This window comes from Molothrus ater, chromosome Z, assembly GCF_012460135.2.
Source record: "Molothrus ater isolate BHLD 08-10-18 breed brown headed cowbird chromosome Z, BPBGC_Mater_1.1, whole genome shotgun sequence".
Lineage (NCBI taxonomy): Eukaryota > Metazoa > Chordata > Aves > Passeriformes > Icteridae > Molothrus > Molothrus ater.
In genome coordinates this window covers 61,403,621-61,425,984 of record NC_050511.2, presented here as the reverse complement: position 1 = coordinate 61,425,984, position 22,364 = coordinate 61,403,621, and the positions used below count along the sequence as shown (strand labels likewise).

The following is a 22,364-nucleotide window of genomic DNA, read 5'->3' as shown; positions in this document are numbered from 1 at the left end:
TATGCATTTATGACTGATGCATGGAAGACACAGATACACTGTCTCTTCACATCATGCGTAATGTTTTCCTGTCATTGCAAATTTCCTTAAATCCTGTTGGTTTGATATCCCTATATAGCATACATTTCAAAAATTAATTTTCTCCTGAATAGGTTTTATTTTGCTCAGGTGATAACTCTTATATTGCTTGCAATTGAGAGTTGCAAGTAATTATGTAATTAGGGTAATACTTTACCACTTTACATGACGTGTGTGTTGTCATACATAAATGGTGTTAAATTGTAAAGCTGAAGATTACAGAAATTGCCTGGAAGTACTTAAATTGCAGTTATTATAGTTCCATATGTTTAAAATTAGTGTTTATTAAGACCACAAGGGAAATGCAAAAATAGAACAGCTTTAAAACAAGAAGTGTTAGATTTCCCATGCAGTCACAGAAACCTCATGGTGTTTTGATCCTGTGTTTTGGGCAGGTCTCTAGCCGTATTTCAAATTGAGCTCTTTAAAACAAGACTTGCTGTTTGTGATGTGTTATTTGGTAACTTTTTGATGTGGATTATACTTTCCAAAGAGATCCTTTCACTGCCTGAACTGCAGCGAGGCTGTTTTGGAGGTCATGCACTGATGTGCAGGTAAAGGAAAAGTCTTCTGAGGATGTGTTGTTGGAGGACAGGTCTCACAAAGCATTTTATTGGTGTTTCAAAATAATGTAGCTGTATGTTACAGGAAAATGCATCCTCTCACACTGCCTAAGAAATATTGATGCTTCTGGAGGATAAGATACTCCAAGTGCAAGTTTGAAATTAAATGGGACAAATTCAGGGGCCTAGTTGTATATTGCCACCTGTCTGTGAGAGAGGTATTATTTCAAGTGATTTTAAAAATATGCAGCCAATTTGACACAGTAATAGATTGTTTTGGATGAAGACTTGAGGCTTGAAAAGAAATTATAGAGATATTTGGTCCACACAGGAGCATTTTTCCCCTTATTTTTCTGAAAAAAATTCTGATGAAATTCAGATTTTATGTGTACTGACTGATGATATGATCTTGAGAGTTACAGCTGGAAAGCCCCACTTCCTCAGATCAAAACATTATATTTTGGGATTCAGATATCAATTAAGAATATTAACTTAAGTATACAGTCATATAACTATATGTAAAACTATGTTACACTGACTAGGAAAGAGGATTATTTATTTTTGAGTCCTGATGAACTGTGAAAAGCAGTGCTTAAGTAGTTTACAATTGTGTTTTTTCAGTAGAAGATAGTGGACATAATATCAATCATAAAGAGATTCAGTAAATCATTTTAATAAATAAGGATGCATTATTTTATTTTTGTGGTACATTTTATTTGAACAAAATGCAGAAATAGCCTGCAGTTATTGAATACTATTGTAAGAGTATGGGTAGATAAACAAATCAAAATTTCTAGAAAATCTTGTCTGTATCTTTGCCATTTGCTAGCTGGTGCTTGTCCTAAAGGCATTAAAATATGAATATTTAAAGTAATAATCTTGTAATCTCTCTCCAAACTATGTACATAAATAGAAAGATAGCATATCTAAAGTTATTAGAGGTCCTGTTCTTTTGATTTTTGACATGTAAAGGCAATTGATTTGTTGTGATTTATGAAAAATCATATCATGAATCAAAATTAATTAATGAATTATTTCTATATGACTATAAAAATTAGAAATTTTTTAGTGTTCAAGGGAAGTTTAATCTATTTCAGCCTAATGCAGTAAGTTGAAGTAGCAGTAATTCCAACAATTAATTTATGTTTGCTTTGTCCTATTTAGCACTACTTGTCCTTTACATTAATGCCTCATTTCAATTTTGCTGTTTGAGAGGACAGATAGCTTAGCTAATCAGTGCAAACTAAAAAGATGTAAAAAAAATAAATATGAGAGAAGTATGTGTATATAAAAATGTTAAAACATGTCAGCTCTAAAGATTTGTTAATTTTAACTCTATTAAAAATGATGTGATTATGATGTACTTTCTGTATTTTTCATTAATTTGTCATTTTGATGACCAGTTTAAAAGAAGTCAAAAGCAGCAATTGATTTTTTTTCTTAGACCTACTCCAACAAAGCTTGTTTTCTTACTTTAATTCTCACAGTGTTTATTATTTCCTTTTGGATACATGTGGTGCTGTGTATGACAGTGTGCTCTTGTGATTTCATGCATGTGTACCGACTTCCTGGATATTCTGTTTGTTGTTGTGGCATGGGTGCCACAATGCATGTGAGTTTTGCTGGCTCTTTTTCCATCAGCATTCAGTACACAGATTCCACCACTGGAAAACCTGCAGTAGGCAAGTTCTGCAGAGCTGCATGTCACCCATTTCTTCACTACCTCGGCTGTTCCCTGCCTGGGTCTTAATGGGCAGTTTTCAGCTATAGGAAAGGACAAAGTTGGTAGCTTGATAAGAAGCTTTGCCTGGGGACCAGCAGTGACTGGAGACAGCTGTATATCACTGCCAGCAACCTAACAAACAAAGAAAATGGAAAAAAAGGAAACATATGAGTTCTACTTAAATATTGTTATTTATTGAGATTAAAGTTTAAGGCATTGGTTTTTTCCTAAAACAATCTATCCCAAAGATGCTTAGTTTTTTTTGCTTCATATAAAACTATTAACACTAATGTTCTGTCAGTTTGCTTACTGTCTTAAATCATGTGTTGCATTATTTATTTGTTTATTTGCCAGAGGGATATTAACATAATAGAGAAAAACTCCAGCAATAGACTCAGGGCATGGAATATTTTCAGATTAAGAAGTTCCATGTAAATCATTCCTAGGCTATATATTTGTTTTATTGGCTTTTTAGGATGATTGTTATGGCTTCAACTTATCCTGCTTTAGCTGATAATGATGCCATTTACTCAGTAAGGGTGCTCATACCTTTCTGAACTCCTCAGAGTTAAAAGAGTCATAGGGTGGTTTGGTTTGGAAGGGACCTTAAAGATCATTTAGTTCCACTCAATCTCTTCCACTAGATCAGGTTGCTCAGGGCCCCATCCAACCTGGCCTGAACACTTGCAGGAATGGGGCAGCCACAACTTCCTTGGCTGACAAATTTCAGTGCCTCACCACCCTCATAGTGAAGAATTTCTTCCTGGTATCTAATCTAAACCTGTATAGTTAATTCAGCTGTCAGGACTTCCTCTGTTCCTTGCTCACAGCCTGGTCTGAAGCTGAGTTTGTGCTCTGACCTATAGCTATGTAGGATTCAGAAATGACAAGGAAGGGAGGAGCAGTGCTGTGTTGAACAGGACTCAGGAACTCAGATTTTCTTCAGGGCCTGCCATGAGCCTCAAGATCTCAAATTCTTACATGCCTCTCTAGAAAAATGAGGTGAATGGCATTCTATAGCTTAATAAAACATTTAGTATATTTTCCAAAGGCACAGTGCGACAATTATTATTAACTTACTGCCCTGCGCTTAGGACTCAACTGTCCATAGCAATTAAAAAAGTTTCCTCAGTGGCTAGTTATTTTTCTTCTCACAAAAATCTATGTCTATTTAAAAAATCTCTGGGTATTTCAGAAATAAAACCCCCTACACATTTTCTATCATTTGAATTTTTTTACCAAAATATTTCCTTGCTAATTTCTTAGCAAGGAAAATATTTTAGTTTCAAAATTTATTTCCATTATCTGAAAAAGCAAGTATTTTTTAAATACTTAATAAAAAATTGTTATTATGTTTGTTTTCAATGGTGAAAGTTTCAATAGAAATTAATGGGCTTTGATTTATTCTTACTCAGTGTCAGTAAGAGGCTGCTAAACTTTATTAAGTTGTATAAACTAATTTCTTTTCATTTCCGCAGAAATGCTTTAAGCAACAGTTGTGCTTACAGATAAACCTTCCACAACCTACTTGACCAGAATATCTCTTTTATTTAATGATTAGGAATCTGTCGTATGTACTTCGGCTCCTAGAAGTGCCAAGGTTTTACAGATTGTTTGGATAATGGGACAGGAAAACTGAGATTTGGCTTTTTCAAAGAGTGAAGATATAACTATTTTTTTCTATTTCATGTATGTTATTATCAAACCAAAGAACTATTTCTACTGCTGTGAAATGAGCAAGCAGTGATAACTTTAAGGATTTTGTAATAGATTTGTGTCATCAAAAGAGCATCATGCAGGTTTTCTCTTTTGTGGCTATACCTGTGAGTAAGGTATACAGTAGTATTCAAAAAGGTTGGAGTACTTTATTATTAAGAAATAATAAATAAATATTCAATTATCAGTCAGAATTGAAATCGCTATCTATCATGGCATAATTATTTATTTTCATTTTTAAATCTAGTTCTTTCTGTCTTTTCTTTCTTATAAGTTTATGTAATGCATTGTCTCCAGAAATTAGACACCCATACCACCCAGAAAAGTATGCCTGGGTATGCACAGTGTTGCTACTTGTCTGGATTTATTTCAGTCTTGTGTGTATTTGTTGCTGGAATGTACATGTTGCTGCTTCAGTTGTAGTGGTGGTTAAATGTGAATTGCCCTGTTTGAGACTGTTGCCCTCCTTTTCTGTATTGCAGAGAAAAGGTAATAAAATGCTCTATTTTATTTTCAGACAATGCTAATGAGGAAGAGTTGGAAAAGATCAAGTAAGGTAACTTTGTAACTTTTAGCATGTGGTCTTCTAGCTGGTGGTGTTGGTTTTTTGTTTTGTTTTTTAGAACAACTATGATTTCTTGCCAAGCATGCCATATAGGACTGGAAACTTCTAGTACAGGATTTATTGCCCTTTCAAATGTGTTTAAAAGACAGCATTTTTTGTTTCATTAAATAACATCATAGTATAGTTCAGCTTTTAATATAATCATAGAACCTTTCAGCTTTGTCACAGCACTTTAACCTATCTGGAAGCCATCTAGTAACTTCTTGTAAGCGGCCAACATGTCCTGATTCCTTTTCTAAAACCTTTAATTTCTCAAGTGTAAACAATTTGCTGTATTCATGTGAACAAAGAATTTATGCCAAAGAGTATATTTTATTTTCCTGTTCTCTTACTGATCCATGTTTTTGAGTGCAAAGTTTTCACAGTGAAGCTCCTTGAAGACAAATTTCCTCTAGCACTGGTTGTGCACAGGAGGCAGTCATAGCCAGGCCTTACCAGAGCATAGTGGACTCCACAGAGCTCTTTAGAGCTCTCTAAGCTTTTCCCCTCTTAGGAGTTAAGGATGTGATAAAAAATGGAGCAATGTGTGCTGTTTTCCACAAGAGAAAGACTGAGAGTTTGACTGTAGTGGAATGCGACCAATATTTACCTTTTTTCTTCTCTCTGTGTTGTTAAAGAGAGTGTATTTACTGCCTAAAGTGAGTGAATTAAAATTTTTCAGAGACTTGAGCTAGTGAAGTCGATAGAATTTACCATGTCAAGATGTTAAAATGAGAAAAAAAGATAGCTATGTGGAGTGATTCACTGATTTTTTTTAATTATATACTCTTCTAGCATATTGATGCACAACTGTAAATATGAGGTAATTAATAAACAGTGTTGTATATCGTGCTCATTTGACAAATATTTGCACTTTTTAGACATATTTGTATTTTTAACCTTGAAACATAAAAGAGAACAGTGTTCATAATTCTTGGGTTATGGGTGGGTTTTTCACACAGTCTACTTCTGGGATGCAGGACAATACTTAGTCTGTTTCCTTAGTGAAATTTATGAAACTAAGATAATGGTGAAGTGATGATATGTAGATTTTTGATTCTCATGTGGTTCATGTAACTACAAGAAATATCTAAGATGCTCAAACTGAAGAGATAAGGAGGAGCTGTGAGAATGTTGAAGGGTAGAACTGGTTTGCATCATGTAGTGTTAACTCGTGATGTGCTGACTGTTTTGGGTAGCATGTTGTCTGCATTGCAAACTGACAAAACTGTGAGCTTCAATAATTCTGAATGAACAGCATAGCGTGAGAGCTCGGAATTCTTTAAAGGTCTTCAAGTGAGTTATTTATCTCTGTTCTGTTTTGTTACATTCGTTGGATAGCATTTCATGCAGTAGCTGGCATTTTTGCAAACTGGCATATAAGAATATTTGGCAAAAAGTGAATGTATGATTTAAAAATTGCATTTTTTTTTCTATGGTTGTCTTAGGTGAAGTAATATTTTAACCTAGAGGTGTAATGCATGTACAATATCTTACATGCATTGCTGTGTTAATGATTTATATATTGAAGTATGTCATTTAAAACACGGGAGATAATTTGCCTTGTGAGTCTATTCCAGCATTCCAAATCTTTGGTTTGCTCTCAGGAAAAACAAATTAAAAGCTCTTCTGTTTACAAAGAATTCATTCAAAAGACTTGTTGTTCTCTGGGGTGCAGGGTAATCAATATTAAATAAGACTCTTACTTCATTTGCAGATTAAAATAAAAGGTGTCTCAATGTAGGTATATAACCCTGTTAAGTTATATAAGAGAAAGCATGCTTTTTGAGATTGTTCTTCTTCAAGAAGTGTTTGTCTTGTGCTTCTGAGAGCTGAGAAAAAAGCAGAATATTAGAATTTTTTTAAGATACCATTATAAAGTTTCCTACATCTAATTTTGGGTCTGTCTAGACTTTATGTACACCTCTAATAAATTAATTTGTTTTTACATGTTATGGCACTGTTCTTTGATTTTAAGGTTTGTCCTTGAAGCCTACCTTTTTTTGTAACATAGGTAGCTTGAAGTTAAGGTGTAGCAATGCAGATCACTATGGTGTGGCTTGTGTTCATGAACTGCATGCCTAGCTCACTTTTTCCTATGTGACTATAACTATTTAAACAAAGCTATTTCAGTGAAGGCAATATCTTTTAGCCAAAGTATATGGAGAGAGAGCTCTGTCAGAAACATCTATTACACTGAAAATTGCTTTCTTCTGAATAAGTGTCTACTTTTTCCATTTTCACATCTGTGGGAGAATTGCTATTAAATTGAGTTTGAACGTGATCAGACTCCATGTTAAACTTCTTAGATTAATAACTCATTAAGGAAACACCAGGAAAACTTTGTAAATGCTTTAATTTGAGGACAAACTGATTAAACAAGGGGTTTATCAGTTTTAGCCAACATATTACAGGAAAAATATATGTAAGATTTATCTGCTGTGCCTTCTCAAGTAACATCATCCCAGTAAAATCTGGAGGAAAAGGTAATATGTGTTCTTCTCTTATATCCTTTCTTCTGTTTCATATCATCAATGGTAGTTTTAGAACTGAGACCACTAGAAAGTACTTAAATATAACGATATTCTAATTTATACTATTAATATGTGATGAGTTTCTATTAATACTATTAATTAATTACTAATTAATTAGTCCAATTAATTATTAATATGTTTCGGTGTGACATTGATAAATTAGAACAAAATGTCCATTCTTACCAGAAATGAAGATCAATTAGTATGTTTTGCAACACATATGAATGAAGATAAAAATACATTGTCATCCCAAAGTCATCAAACCAGTGTGGTTTGGGTTGCAAGGGACATTAAAGACCATCTAGTTCAACCCCCGTGCAGGGACACATCTCATTTGACCAGGTTGCTCAGAGCCCCATCCAATATGGCCTTGAACACTTCCAGGGATGGGGCATCCACACCTTTTCTGCACAACCTGTTCCAGTGCCTCACCACCCCTACAGTCAAAAAATTTCATCTTAATACTCAGTCTCAAGCTATCTTCTGTCAGTTTGAAGCTATTCCTCCTTGTCCTATCACACCATCCTATTGTCTAAAGTGCCTCTTCAGCTCTTTTGTAGCCCCTTTGGTTACTGGAAAGGGCTCTAAGCTCTCTCCAGATGCTTCTCCATGATGAGCAACCTCAACTCTCATAGTCTGTCTTCTACACCCTCTGAGCATCTTTGTGGCTTCCTTTGGACCCAGTTCAATGGGTCCATGTCCTTATATTGAGAATCTCAGAGCTGAATCCAGTACTTCAGCTGGGGTCACAACAGAGGAGAATAGAGTACAGGATGAGAATCACCTCCTTTGACCTGCCGGCCGTACTTCCCTTGATGCAGCCCAGAGAGCCGTCTGTGTCCTGGGCTGCAGCAACGTATGAGAAGGTCATGTTGAGCTGCTTACCCAGAAAACCCCTCAAGACCTTCCCCTTAGGGCTGCTCTCATACCATTTTCTCCCAAGCCTGAAATTGTGCTTGCCTTAGCCCTGACCAAGGTGCAGAATGTTACACTTTGCTTTGTTGAACTCTGTGAAATTTGCATGGGCCTCAGTTACAACTGAGAAGCTACTTCTGATTAGTTGCAGCTGGGGATGAAAGAGTGTATTTACTGCCTAAAGCAAGTGAATTAAAGTATTTTTTCTTTGCATTTAGGTAACTATATTTCCTTAATTTTGCTTTAGAAGCTTTTGCACATACTTTTAAACTGAAAAATAGGATTTATGAACATTTAAACAAGAATGAATTGTTAAATGAGTGGCTTTCAGGTCTGAACTGCTGACTGTTTTTAAAATTTATTTTAGAAACTTTTCCAAAAGTATTTATGTTCCAGTTCCACAAACTAAAGTTCCAAAACCTATGATCTTAAAAACTGATGGTTTTATGCCCAACTCAAAATACTTAGTTTCTGTGGTTCCTGATTTGCATTTTCCTAATATCAAAAGAATTTTTTCTATTTTAAAATTGAAACAAAATGCTTTTCCACTGGAATGAGATGCCTCTTGAGAAGACAATAAAACTGAAAATAGCAAATCATGGTATACGTATTGCAAGGACAAACATAAGCATAGAGTTGTATGATATTTCTTAATTGGAGGAATTTACAGTTGGTTCAATCTTTCAACCAGAATCTCTGAGCCAAAATTCTAAGGAATTTCAGAATACATGGTAGAATTACTGCATTTTGAGTTCTTTGAAGAATCTTTCAAGACTGAGAAAACACTTGTGTTTTGTAAGCCATGAGGTTCTAGATATCAGTTTAGCGGCTGTAAATAGTGCTTGAAGGAAAGCTACTAAATAATGGAATCAAAAAACAGCCAGAGTAGATAGGCCTGTTTGCTAGACATCTAATTATAAAAATTATGCAAATGTTTGATGAGGCTTATATTTGCATTAATTGTGTGTGAGTGATAACAGCTGATCCAGCTAAGAACAAAAACAGCAGAGTAGCATTTTGTCATGGGGGTTTCATTCCTACATTTCCAAAAGTGTGGGAAGTTTTGGTTGCCACTCTTCTTGTGTATCAAGTCCATGTCAGCTTTGGGACTGTGGTGACGTTGGCTATCCCAGATAATAACAGGATCATTAGAAGACCTGTTGACTTTCATGTGTTGCAGCCACAATTTCCAAGGGGAATTACAGGGACAAAGAATGGAGGCAGTTAGGATTATGCTTGCACAGCCTCTTTGCAAAGTTCCTCGGTATACTGTTGTCCTGTATAAATGTTTTCACCCTGTTACAGAAAATCCAAGTCACATTGGGTGCCACAGCCTGCATCATACTACACCTGAGCTGCATCCGGCAAGTACACTTAAATAGAATGCCAAATTATTCAATTTAGAAAACCACAAAAATATGTGAAATGCTGCAAAAGTATGAGCTGTTATTACAAATATTGTAGTGTCACAGTAGCATTGCTGTACAGAAGCAGTATCTGGTTGTTGGTGCAAATTCCATAAACCAGACTTAACATGGCAGTTCAAACACTCAGGGTGTAGGGCAGTGTAAATTTCTCAACTGTAGAAATTTTTATTAGCTGCAACTAGAATTAGAAGAGCCTAAAATCTAAAATTTAGTCAATTAAGGAAAGCATTATTTCGTATTGCAATAGATATCAATAGCAGTCCATTTAGAAAACTTTCTTAGTTACAATGAGGAAAAAGTAAGAAGGAATTATCATGATCTCATTGAAGGCATTTCTGTAGCTCAGTGTCTATAATGCTGATGAATTCCAACCATTTTTTCCATTTCTATTTGCCTATAGTAGAAGGAGAATGAGAAATCTCCTTGTAATGCATGGTGTTCTCTCAGAGCCTGAAGAGGCTGACTGAAGACACAGGCTGACTCCAGCCTCCTTTCCCCTCGCCAAACACTGTTCAGGAAACACACAGCTGGACCTCAAGGTTTAAAAAGGTCTACTTCCTAACATTCTTGACTGCAGCTATTACATATAATACTAAATGTGTGATTTTATGAGTTTAGAACTCAAGTATAATCAGAAAACCATATGGATTATTTAAAAATATTACTTTCTGTACTTTGCATTGTGATAATGTAAAAATATTTCAATCCAGTTCAAACTCTGTTCTGACACACAGTGTACGAACTACATAGAGTAGACCTTTCAGCTCGTACTTTTTGTTGTTCTAATATAGGAAAAGCATTGCAAATGCATGTGACCGTCTCTTGATTTTTTCATTGTTTTGTGCATAGAGCTAGCAGTTGTATTTACTGAAATTCTCAATCTTTATTTTACATTGTTTATCCAAGCTCTGCAAGCATCCTGGAAAATGGGGGAGAGGAATTCTGTTTACATGAATTTACCGCAGTAATTTGCAACACTGACTTTGACTTTGCTGTATTTCTATATCTGCTCTGTTAAGTGGTGGAAAGAAGTATTTTTCTTTTCTATATTTTTCACTAATTTCTTGATTGATATTTTTTTGAGCTTTGAAACCAAAGTTATTTTTTAGATTGAAGTGCCTCTGCAGGTCACATAAGTGCATTATTGATTTGCTTGTTTTAAAATTAATAACTTTGTGGTAGACTTTTCTATTTCTGTCTATTGTGTTCCAGGACTCAGAGGAGCAGTGTGTCTTACAAGTGTCTGTAATAAGGAGGAGATTTAATAAAAGCAGAGTCTATTTGCACAAGCACATGCCAGGGAGAGAGGTGGTACTTTACAGGGCATGAGGCCTGATCAATGAAGAAATGAGGTTGGGCTGGGACAGGAAAATCTATGTGGTTTCCCCCACTTGATATGGACTAAAGTTTCAGAGGACATTTAGTTACCTAAAGATAAACAAAAATACAAGGGGATTTTAAAAAATACCAACAAAGTGGATCTTTTCTTTGGACAAAAATAACAATAGCTCATTAACAATGTGGTATTGATTATCCTGGGATCAATGCCCAGATTCCGACTAAGCCTTGCTGATTTCCCATCCTTTAATGTTATCCAGGAATACCTGAATGCATGCAGAATATTACGTCATGTTTATTAGATCATCTTTCAGCTCTGGTGTTTGGCTAGCTGTATTAATCACATCTAGCAGAGGGTGCAGTTCTGTCAGAAGATTCTTTTCTCTTGATGTCCCTAGCCCACTCACTACATCACATTTACACAGAATAGGTGGAACACAAATAAAAGCTGTGTTTTTCACATAACAAAAGTGCTGAGTTTGCTTGCTGTTTTTAAGCATTAAAGCAGTGTGTGGATATGAAAATAGGTGGGCTTTTCTTTCACAGGTAGCTTTGAGCATCCTTTGGCATGAAAGACTCCACCACCCTCTTTCTTTGGGGGTTTTAGGATGTGTCAGGTGGATGTCACTGTGCCTCTATCCTGCACAAAATGTAAACAACGGCCTCTCATTAAAGATGGTTTGGACTGAGATTTTGATCTTGCTTTTTTCCAAATTGTGGCATTTTATATGAAATGTGTAACTTCCCACCTATTTATAGACAAATAAAAAGCTGTGTTTCTTCTTTTTTTTTCCTGTTTGTGGCACAAGAGGGAATCTAGTCTGCAATACTCACTACGTGCTTTCTGAGGGAAACAAGTTGCCTAAGAATAAGTCTTGAGAAAGAGTCCTTCATAGGAGAAATTGAGAAAGATACACGCTCATTTCTTTGTTTTAGTCTCACGGTTATCCTTCTGAATTTGTATCTCACTCTGGGCTGAATTTTACAGGTTTTTTAGGTACCCAGAAATGTACCTAGAAATATGCCTATTATGAAAATAAATTCATAAGGAAAGAACTTTAAAATGTGAAATCAGTCTACTTTCCCATTTTTTTCAGCTTTTTGTACCTAGAAATATGCCTATCTCACACTGTGAAAATAAATTCATAAGGAAAGAACTTTAAAATGTGAAATCAGTCCTACTTTCCCATTTTTTCAGCTTTTTGTCATATTTGAAATTTGAACATTCCTTTTCTGTTTTTCTTCCTACAAGAACCATTATATGAAAAGAGATGTTATGTCAGTAAATTATCTGTAATTTCTGAGAATAAGTGTGGTTTTGACTGGAAGAAAAGTGTGTTGGATTCCCTTCAGTCTTGCTTAGAAACAAGAAAAGTGCCAGCTGGAAGTTACTCTTGCTGGAGAAGGCCACATAGGCTATGCTTTTCATGTCCAGGAAATCTGAATAGCTTTAGCTTTGGTGAGCTATGCTCTGACTCTTTCAGCACCTCTCCCTTTTGCTGTTCCATGTATCTGTATGTTACCAGTAAAGACAGAAATGAGCAGTGCTGTGCACATTCACTATCTTGAGGAAGAAACAGCCACAACCAATCAATACCTCTTTTTAGCAGCTATCTGCTTTTCTTCCAGCATGGTGAGATATAGTCTCTGGAACTTCACTGTCAGTCAAGATGCCACTAGGGTCTGCATAAAGCTTTGATTGTCATCGAGCGCAAGGTGTGGCTCTGACCTGGGAGGGCTTCCTCCTGCAGCACATGAACACTTGTTTTCCAGCCTCCTGCCTGACTCTTGTAAACTCCTATCTGACCTGTCTGTCATTTTACACCCAGCTTTTCTTGGTCATCTAGATCTTACCTTGCTACCTTGTATGGAAATTACCCCCACTGATGAAACTCCTGACTGGTCAGGAAAAAAAAACCAAACCTTGCTTGATGATGGGGCAGATCCCTTTGTGCAGCAAATTTTATAAGAGCTGCTGAAAATACTGAATTTAGATCAAGTACACTCTCTAAATTTTTCACTGTCTCACTGATAAAGAAGAAGAGAGCTATGCAGTGTGCTTAAGATTTACTTCAAAAAAGTTGTAAATGCAAGCTCATGATAGACTTCTGGAAATCATCACCCATTCAGCTCTTGAAACAACTCCAAGAACTGTATATTCTTTGCAGAAGTCTCAACCACTGGTTATATCCCAGTATTAAATACTTTCCTGAACAGGTCTGGTCTTCTTTCTGTGTCTCTCATCATCTTGTATTCAGGGCAGAGCCAGTTATTTATTATCCAGTCTTTGTTTTGCTCTAAGCCTTCTAAGAAACTGGAGCAATAAAAAAAATTTACCACTTCTTCACAAATCAAGTTATTGGCAGTGATGACAGTATGCCCTCAATGAGATGTACTTCTGCTGAGGAAAAGTTTATATAATGCTCCCAAGTGATAAATGAAATCTCTTCTGGCAACTGATTTTCCCAATTCTGCCCTAATTTTTGTAGAGGATCTGCTTTCTTATGTCCCACTGCTGCTTCATGTTGCAGGTTAAGTTCAAGATTATTCCACTCACAGTTCCTTGTTTGCCTTTGTAGAAACAGCAAGCTCATGAGAAGTTTCTCTGCAGTCAAATCCTTCATTTCAGGAAGAGAAAACTTTAATAGATATAGTGAAATATTTTGGGAATAACCACACTACTTGAAGGGAAACACAAATGCATGCCAAAAAATATTTGAAATACTGCAAAAAGTATGTTAATCGTATTTGCTCCAAGCCCAGTGGCCACAGTTCTCATGTCTATTCTCTCTGGAGCTTGGTTGAGTCTGATTATAATCCAGTCTAATCTCTATCATTTTCTCTGGGTAATAGAGTAAAACCCCCGTCTTGGGCACCTGCATAGCTGTAGCCACCCAGCTGAGTTTACCATCTAAAAGACTCAAAATGAAAAAACTGCACTGAAACCCTCTTACAGAGACAGTAGAGGTCTGCTAGGGATGAAGCCAGGCATGCAAGACCTGCATGTGTTTAGGTTGCTGAGCCCACAAAACCTTTGTTGCTCAAACTACATTGCATAATGAAGTTACAGCAGACTATACATGCAGACTTGCTTTTTTTGGTTCCTAGAGAAAATAATTTTCAAGTTTAAATATAGTTTAGCTATCTAGTGTTCTGACTATAGATAAGGTAACCTTTAATGAATAAAGTTTCACAATAGAAGGGAGAGCCTTTACCAACATTGCTTCTTGGATGCACTCAAGACACATTTGTCTTCCTTAGGAGTGCAAAGGGGAATCCCCCAGTTCTGGTACCTTGTACCAGAGCAAACTGGTACCATTGTAGCTCAGAGCAAGCTGGAAATTGTCTTAAGTTACTCAAGTTTATATCCTCCTGCTCTCAAGCCCCCAGTGGAGCGCATTGATGAAAACTGTAGTTGCCTGGTTTGTGTGTGTGAATCTGATTTTGACCCCCAGAATCAGTGGCTGAGGGTTCACAACTCCACAAGTCTCCACACAATTCTGAACAGAGGTTTTGTTCTTTCCAGACTCTTGAGCTTACATGCTGGTAAGCAATTCATGTTTCTGAGAATACTCTATCATTTCAGAGGCAGAGATAGAGGAGTTTATTGAATTATTTTTCCTTGATACATAATGGTGGTTTTATATTATGTTATTCTAAGGCAAGATTATATTCTCAATGGGGCTTTATGTTTATAAACATGGAGTTTGTTCAAGTTCATTCAATCATATGCTACTAATAGAAGAGACTTTCTAATATTTGTTTTTATTCTATCAGCAGAGGAAGAAGTGAAGCAGAAAGAAGCCCCTTTCTTAAAAATGAGCATTTCCTTGGGCAGCATTTGTTCTGCTTGTTTCTGCAAAAGCAGCATATGACATTACCCGCATAATTGTCACAATTTTGTTACTCTCCAAATAATTCTTTGCAATATAGTTTACATATGTACTGTCAAATGGCTTCAAAATTTCTTCAGTGGTTGTTTTAGATTCATAATTACATGAAATAGAACATTAAAAGCAGGGGAAATTTTTGGAATTTTGTTAACTAAATCTATTCTTTTGTTTCCATAAAGTTTCAGACCCAGAGCTTACGTCTCTCAGACCTGCACAGAAAGTCTCAGTTATGGAGAGGGATAGTTAGTGTTACCTTAATAGAAGGTCGTGAACTTAAGGCGATGGATGCAAATGGGCTCAGCGATCCTTACGTCAAGTTTCGTTTGGGGCATCAGAAGTACAAGAGCAAGGTAATTTTAGGTGAAACCAAAAATTTTTTTTAAATGCTTTGTTCCTGTTTGGTGTTTTTAGCTTGTATCACTTTCAATGGTGATGAAGATTTATTGTTGTAATAATTACCTGTCAGAGCACCTGGAGCTTTGTTTAAATGTTTCTTCTTGTTTCTTTGTAAACAAAAGTAGCACTAGGTGGGAAAATATGTAGCACTGAAAAACATGGGTTTGCAGGGGGACACACCTAATGTTCCATACAGTAACTGTGTTGGCTTTTATTTACTGTTAGAGTTCATTCATGGCAGGGAGGAGATGCAGAGTGATTCTGACAAGGTCTTCCTGGCTTGATGCTGGGTGCCTCTTGGACTCTTTGCATGGTTTTAATCTCAAACCATGTCATGTTCATAAACTCACTTTCCTCTTCATGTCCTTAACAACAAGTTTCATTAATTTTTTTTTCATGTATGAGCTTCACAGGTAGAGAGGAGACAACTATTGTGAAGACTTGCTTGGCTTTGTTGCTACTTTTTTTTTTCTCTTGGTCCCTGCCATTTTGAAAATTGCTGTTTAGGGAAGATGCTGGGACTGTCGATGACGCACATGACCTTCCTCTCTGCCTGGCCATGACAGTCACTGTCAGATTAAGGGTAAATTGAGGAACAGGGCAGGAACATTTTCTTGTCATATTTGTAAACCTCTGGGCATGCATTAGGGCCTCTAAATCTGAAATTAGAAGAAATAAAATTTCATGCTTTTGTGAATTAAAAAATTTTCATAATCTTTTCTGAATTTTCTTTTTTTTCAAGCCAGTAGAACTGGTGGTTGTAGCGAGTAGTGTTTGCTAAATAGGGAAGATATTAGAGGTCTTCTGTTCTTGCTCAGGACAGTGAATACTGCTTTTGCATTATGGTAGAAAATTCAGAAATTTGGACTGAAATTATTAAGAAAACTGCTTTTATCAGAGTTTCAAAGGAAAGGAAGTAAAATACAGTTTTGGAAGTGAACTAATTTTATACCACAGAAAGTAAGCCATGGTATGGTGTTTCTCCCAGTATTATTGCAGCTGGGAAAAAAGGACATGATACAATTGTTTGTTTAAGTACTTACAGTCACCATCTATGTGTCATTGCAGGTGCTTAGTTTACCTTTGGGCTCAGAAACATGATAGCTAACTGTCACTTCACAGAGGACATAATTTTTCTACAGAGAAGTGGCTCCATTCCCAGGACAAATCCTTTGAAGGTGACAAGTTGCAGGATTTTGGAGGTTGCTGCAACATCAGAGAGGCTTGAAGAATGGGCTAGTAGTTTTTCCTAATTACCATTTTTTAGTTCTCACTGCTTGAGATATTGATACTGCAGATAAAAGAAGCTTCTTGAACAGACTTTAATGATCAAATTTACTATTTAGGAAAGTGTATGCCTACGCAATGTAATACAACTTTTGTTTTATTCTCCTTTTAGATTGTTCCAAAAACTTTGAATCCTCAGTGGAGGGAGCAGTTTGACTTTCATCTCTATGAAGAACGAGGTGGAATTATTGATATTACCGTGTGGGACAAAGATGTTGGCAAAAAGGATGATTTCATTGGCAGGTTTGTGCAATTTTAGCCCTCTTGGTCCATGGGGAGGAGAGAAGTCCATGAGAGAGGATGATTAAAATGAGTCTTGCCATTGAAAATGTTTCTTATGATCATTTGTTCTTGATTTATTGTTTGGGTTTTTTTTTTTTAAGTTTGAGGACGATTTTTTGCAGTGTTACAGTACAATTTGCTGCATTGCTGTAATTCTTTACATTGGTGATGTAATATAATTTTTATTGACCGGTAGGTGGCAGCTTTTACCAATTGATAGACTGAAGTTTTCAACTATCAAAATCCCCTGTTTAGAGCAATTACCAAGGTGCAGGAGGTTCCATATAGCAACATCCAGTTTGGAGGACAGATAACTCTTGACTTGATGCATAAGACCAAGTTTATGTACCAATCTTTTTTTGGTAAATGAAAATAGAGTTGAAGGACTACACACATATTTTGAGACAAAGAATCATTCACCTAATTCATATTCAGGAAAAGTGAATCTGTCTGGGAGTTCAAGAAATAGCTTATATTTGTATGGCTATGCTCCATTTTACAGAATGTTAGCTGATAGGGGAAAAAATGTCTTGTGCTTATAGCTACTACAAAGTAGGTGCTATTTAGAAAGCTCAGATATTTGTTTACTTCATATTTTCCTTGATAGCCATGCAGTCATAATAATAGTGTTAATAATTAATAATTATTAATCCTATATATTTTCATTGTTTTTATTGGCGGTGCTTTCACTACCACTTTCACATATTATGGTACGATAACTATCAATATTTTTCTGAAGTAATGTACTAATTTAGTCCTATGTCAACATGTTATATACCATGGGAAATTATTCCAGTTTTCTTTTTCATTCTAACATTCTTAGGAAAATCTGGTGAGATTCAAAGTTTTCATGAGTGATTTTTCAGAGCATCGTCATCCAAGCACCACTTGCTGAAATCTTGCTGCTCTTGATTTTTTTGACCCCTCAGTCAATGTACATATAATCCCTCTCAGTTTGTCCTTGCAGACACTCTCTCATTTCACCTTCTGTTGGTCCTGTATCTCTCGTAATGTAACCTGCAAAAAAATTCTTCTCCAAGGAGATTTCCATGAAAAACTGTCATTTGTCAAGCTCAATCTGAATAAGAAAATAGGTCTTAATATTCCCCCTCCCTGATATTCTTTTCTAGTCACTGCAGATAAAAATCACCAACACCTGACAGCTCCACTAAATGCTGACCCCTTTTCCCCAGTTTCTCCTTCCAAGGCTGTCCCTAAAAGCTGGAAATATTTTGGTGCACACACTACAGACTTGCTCTGTGCATGTGTTATAGTAAGTGTGTATTAGTTTTCAAAAGCACAACTGAGTTGTGTGCCACGACTAAGGCTCTATGGCTTTCAAGATACACATAAGTTGAATATCTTGATTCAGGTTCCAGAAGATGTGATAATGAGGCTGTAGGAGGGAAACAAAAGACTTCCTGGTAGCATTCTACTATTGCTCAAGAATGAAGGGTAATCCATTTCATCTTGCTGAGATCTTCCTGCTTGCTTGAATAACGTGCAAGCAGCAGCTGTAATGTTATATAAGAATATGTCTATTAAATGCAAATGAAAACAACTCTTTCTTGAAGATGTCCTGCCTGGACAAAATATGCCTAGGGAGAAGGCACACTAAATTGAAGAACTGACCAAACTGAGAAAAAGTTTCCCAGGTGGAAGGTGGAAGGGAAAAATTCCAGGATCTTCCTGGAAAACAGCACAGAAAACCTGTGGTTTTTCTGTGCTAAGCTCCATTACATGCAAATTCTATTCCAAACCAGAATGCGGTAAAGTCTCCCAGAATAATGCCAGGTCTCAGCTGCACTTTTGTGAAATAAAAGTGGGAAATCAAGAACATAGGCTTCTGTGGCCCTTGTATATTATTGTCCTTGTTAGGCAGGAGCAAAATAAGGGCAGGTGAAAGCTGGGAATCTGACATGGTAGCAATGATGCAAGGAGTTGGGCTTCCAATCCATTTCTGAGGGCAGAAAAACACAGGAAAGATGTCCGAGAAGGTTGAGGATATGGAAGTGAGATTCTGGTTTTGAGGTGTTGAAGATGGAAGTGGAAGGGATGGCTGATAAGATTTGCCTGTGAGAGGGAGGAAGGTGTTAAGAGGGTGAGTGACAGCATGACATCCTAGTTCAGAAAAGTGAAAGGAGACGTCTGTCACAGAAGTAGCATGCAACTCTGTCTTCGTCTTGATGCCCCGGCATGTTCAATATGGCAGTGTCGGAAATGAAATGCTGACTGGTTGATTTCCGTTCTTAACTTGGAGAATTTTGTTTATAAAATACATTTGAATTTCAATTGTGTGCATTCTCCATGAGACTTTAAAGGTTGTAGCACCTTGTGAACTTCCATCTCAGAATATTCTAAAAAGCCCCAAACCTTACAACCAATTCAGTGTTTATTTCAGTATTTCAGTATTTCAAAAGCCTGGGAAAAGACCTGATGTAGAGCTTTGAGGAAAATATATTTCCTTCCAATCATGTGCAGATTCATGTGAGAAAACACTATACTTGTCTAGAACTGAGATGCATTTTACAGGAGATAAATTCTCCCATCCTTCTGAATACAGTTTTTTAAAAAACAATCAACATTCCAGGACCAAAAAATGAGGTCTAGAAGTTCATTTTATGGAAGGCACCAGGAACTAAAGCCACATGGGCCATCTTCTTGCATTTAAAGAAAGGTATAGACTTGCATAAGTGGCATTAGTTATTGCTCCATCTGATAAGTTGAAATATGTGTGTGTATGTATTTTTCAGTGTGAATATATTTAATATTCACATTTTTGCTATGAGCAAATAATTTATGTACTATGTTGAGTCAATATGCTCCTGTGATTAAAAACGTACTGCACTAAGTTTATGTAGGTAATACTAAGATCAAAATGAAGGTGATTTTAATCATCATGTAATTATTTAACTTTCTTATCATTTATGTTTTTGAAGGCAATTCTGACTGTCACCTTTACGATAATCAGTTAATAAATCCTCATGACTGTTACACCTTTATGCATAGCACTAATCTGAACAAATGGGCTGCTGACAGGTGCAATAAATTGCCAAGAATGAGTGCTGTCAGAGAACAAGTTGTTTCTGTGAACATAGAGAATAAGTAAATCCCATGTCATGCAATTTTATTCAGGTGAAGTTATTTGCAATCCAGTGCAGCAGGATTTATAGCATTATTAATTGTTGTGAAAAATGCACATTTATCTTTAAAATGACATTGACTTTTGCATTTATTTTGTGCCAGGAAATTACTGATGACTTCATCTATATCTATTTTCATAAGTATTTATAGATGCTATTGTCTTTTTCCCCATTTGATGCAAATTAAGAAGAGAAGACCTTGTATGTAGCAAATTCATTAAGGCTGTGTATTAATTTTATCTATAGGAAAGTGGTATTTCCCATAATCTCGCTAAATATTGACTCAAATAGATTGATTTTGTGAGCATTCATGTTATGAAATACAAAAGTTAAAATACTGAAAATTACTTATTTAAGTTTATAATACCTAATCTGCAATGCCTTGTCTGTTTACTTTTTTTTGTGGTAACACAACCATAGAGTGGTTTCCAGGTGTACATAAATACAAATGATGTGCATCTATGATTCTCTGATTAGTCTGAAAGCATGGGAATATGATATCAAATTTCTAAATTAAAGTGAGATTTTATTTTAAAAATACAAAATTATAAATTATTTATGGTTTGGGATTTTTCTTCCCTCACTGATGTTTTTGTAATTTTGCTATGGGGGGCTGAGCATTATCATAGAGAACTGAATTGTATGTGAGTACTCCAACATGCATGTAAATCTGGGTGAAGGACTAAATATGCTACTATAAGTGTTTCTTCCCAGATCTTTTTCTAGAGGTGTTGTGGAGGCTGTGATTTATATTGAAATATTGGCAATTTTCTGTTGCCCAGGAAGAAGATTTTCAATAGTATTTGTGAAGTCCGTGTTAATGTTAAAGTTGGAAAGTCTTGAAGTTTTCTCAATTTTTCAAAACTCTGTAAACAAGATGGCTTCCTCTGGAAATAGAAATAGTACTTTATTATGCTGGTCTTTTAAAAGTGGTTTTTGCATTGCAGTTTGAAAATTTGCTCATGTGGAACTTTGAAAAGATGTAATATAATAAAAATGTAAACATAATGGTCAATATGCTGTTGTAATTTTGACTTGAACTCTGTGCACATGTGAGTCACAGCAATTCTGTGCAAACAGCAAAGAGCACACAACCAGTAGTCTGTGTGTATAATTGTTTGTTGATTATACATGACGACTAAAGAAAAATTAATTACAGATGCATTTATTGATGTAAAATTAAGGTTATGTCAGAAGCATTAAAATCTAAAAATGCTACTGCCAGGTCTGCCTTTGAAAAATCCTGTGATGTGCCGAGCCATCTCCATTTCTGATTGTTGTCAAAAGGAGACAGATGTAATACTGTGTCTCAAAATTTGGCCTTTAGGTATTCCATACCTTATTTATTCCTATTTCAGCACATCTTCACTCTGCTAATGCAGAGTTAGTAGCGTTCTTTCTGTTCTGCTAGAAAGCCAAAAGAGTTTCGGTTTTTGCACACAAATCTTCAGTAACTTCTCTTACCAGATACTTTATTATTTACAACTCTTACTGACAGTTGTTATTGTCATGTTCTGACACGAAATTGACAGCATTCTCCAACGTATGCTGAGATACAGAATGCTCCATGCAATCTGGGCTGTTTATGAATCCTTCTTCTGACCCTCTGTCTTCTCACATATGGAAGTCTACTTCTTGAAGAGTGGCAAAATAAGAGGAAGGGAGAAGGAAATATGGAATGGCCAGTTTAGACATGAGGAGCATGACAGTGTGTAGAAAATGGTGAAGAGTGCAAATAGGGTTTTGTGACGATATATGAAAGGCACAGATTGCAGTTGTGTGAAAGCTCTTGCAAAATTTCTTGGCCCAACTAGTGAGGAAAGAGCTATGTAGGGAGACATAATATTTATCAAAGCAATAGACTGATTTAGCAGATGAAAGTGTTAATTTTGTTGCAGAGAAATTGCACCAGTAACAGAACTTACAGTCTGTAGTATGTGGTTGTGCCATGGGGACAATCTAGGAAATACCACATCAGAAACCAATTGTAAGTGATTTCTGCCTGTGCAATATCAAAAGTAAATCTGTAATTTTATAGTGAAGAACTATGCTTAGGAAAAAATTAATCTATCATTTCAAAATCCATCAGCAGGTTATTGTAGCATGGACTGTATTTCTTTCAGCAAGCAATAAACAGTAATTCTGTATTCAGGCATTGCTTGGTGACTGGTAAAATAGTATTTCATAGAGCTCTCATATTTCTGTTTCCATGACTGACTTACCCCAAACTGCAGGGCTTTTTCCTGCCTTCCATGTGTTGCTACATGGCAACTGACAGCACTGTTCTTCAAGTCCTGCTGAGGTCTCCTCTCCCAGCTGCCCAGGGATCCTTTCCAGCTTCCCCAGCTAAGCACCACTCTCATCCTTAGTTAATGTCCTACTTAGCTGAGATACTGTCTCCTACCCCTTTGGGAGCTTCCCTGATTTTCAATCTAACACCTCTATCAACCACTTACCACAAGCAT

General features: G+C 36.2%; 1 protein-coding gene across 2 annotated transcripts in view; it reads left to right on the top strand.

Annotated features, from left to right (window-relative positions):
• The window catches only part of MCTP1 (multiple C2 and transmembrane domain containing 1), a 211,801-nt gene that overhangs the window by 67,877 nt on the left and 121,560 nt on the right, over positions 1-22,364 (top strand). The window contains exons 6-8 of one of the 2 annotated variants that reach the window (XM_036403020.2): positions 4,598-4,636; positions 14,971-15,141; positions 16,587-16,717. In XM_036403020.2, the coding sequence (XP_036258913.1) occupies positions 4,598-4,636; positions 14,971-15,141; positions 16,587-16,717 (341 nt within the window). The remainder of the gene's footprint in view (positions 1-4,597; positions 4,637-14,970; positions 15,142-16,586; positions 16,718-22,364) is intronic. The other variant, XM_036403021.2, reaches the window with a different exon arrangement.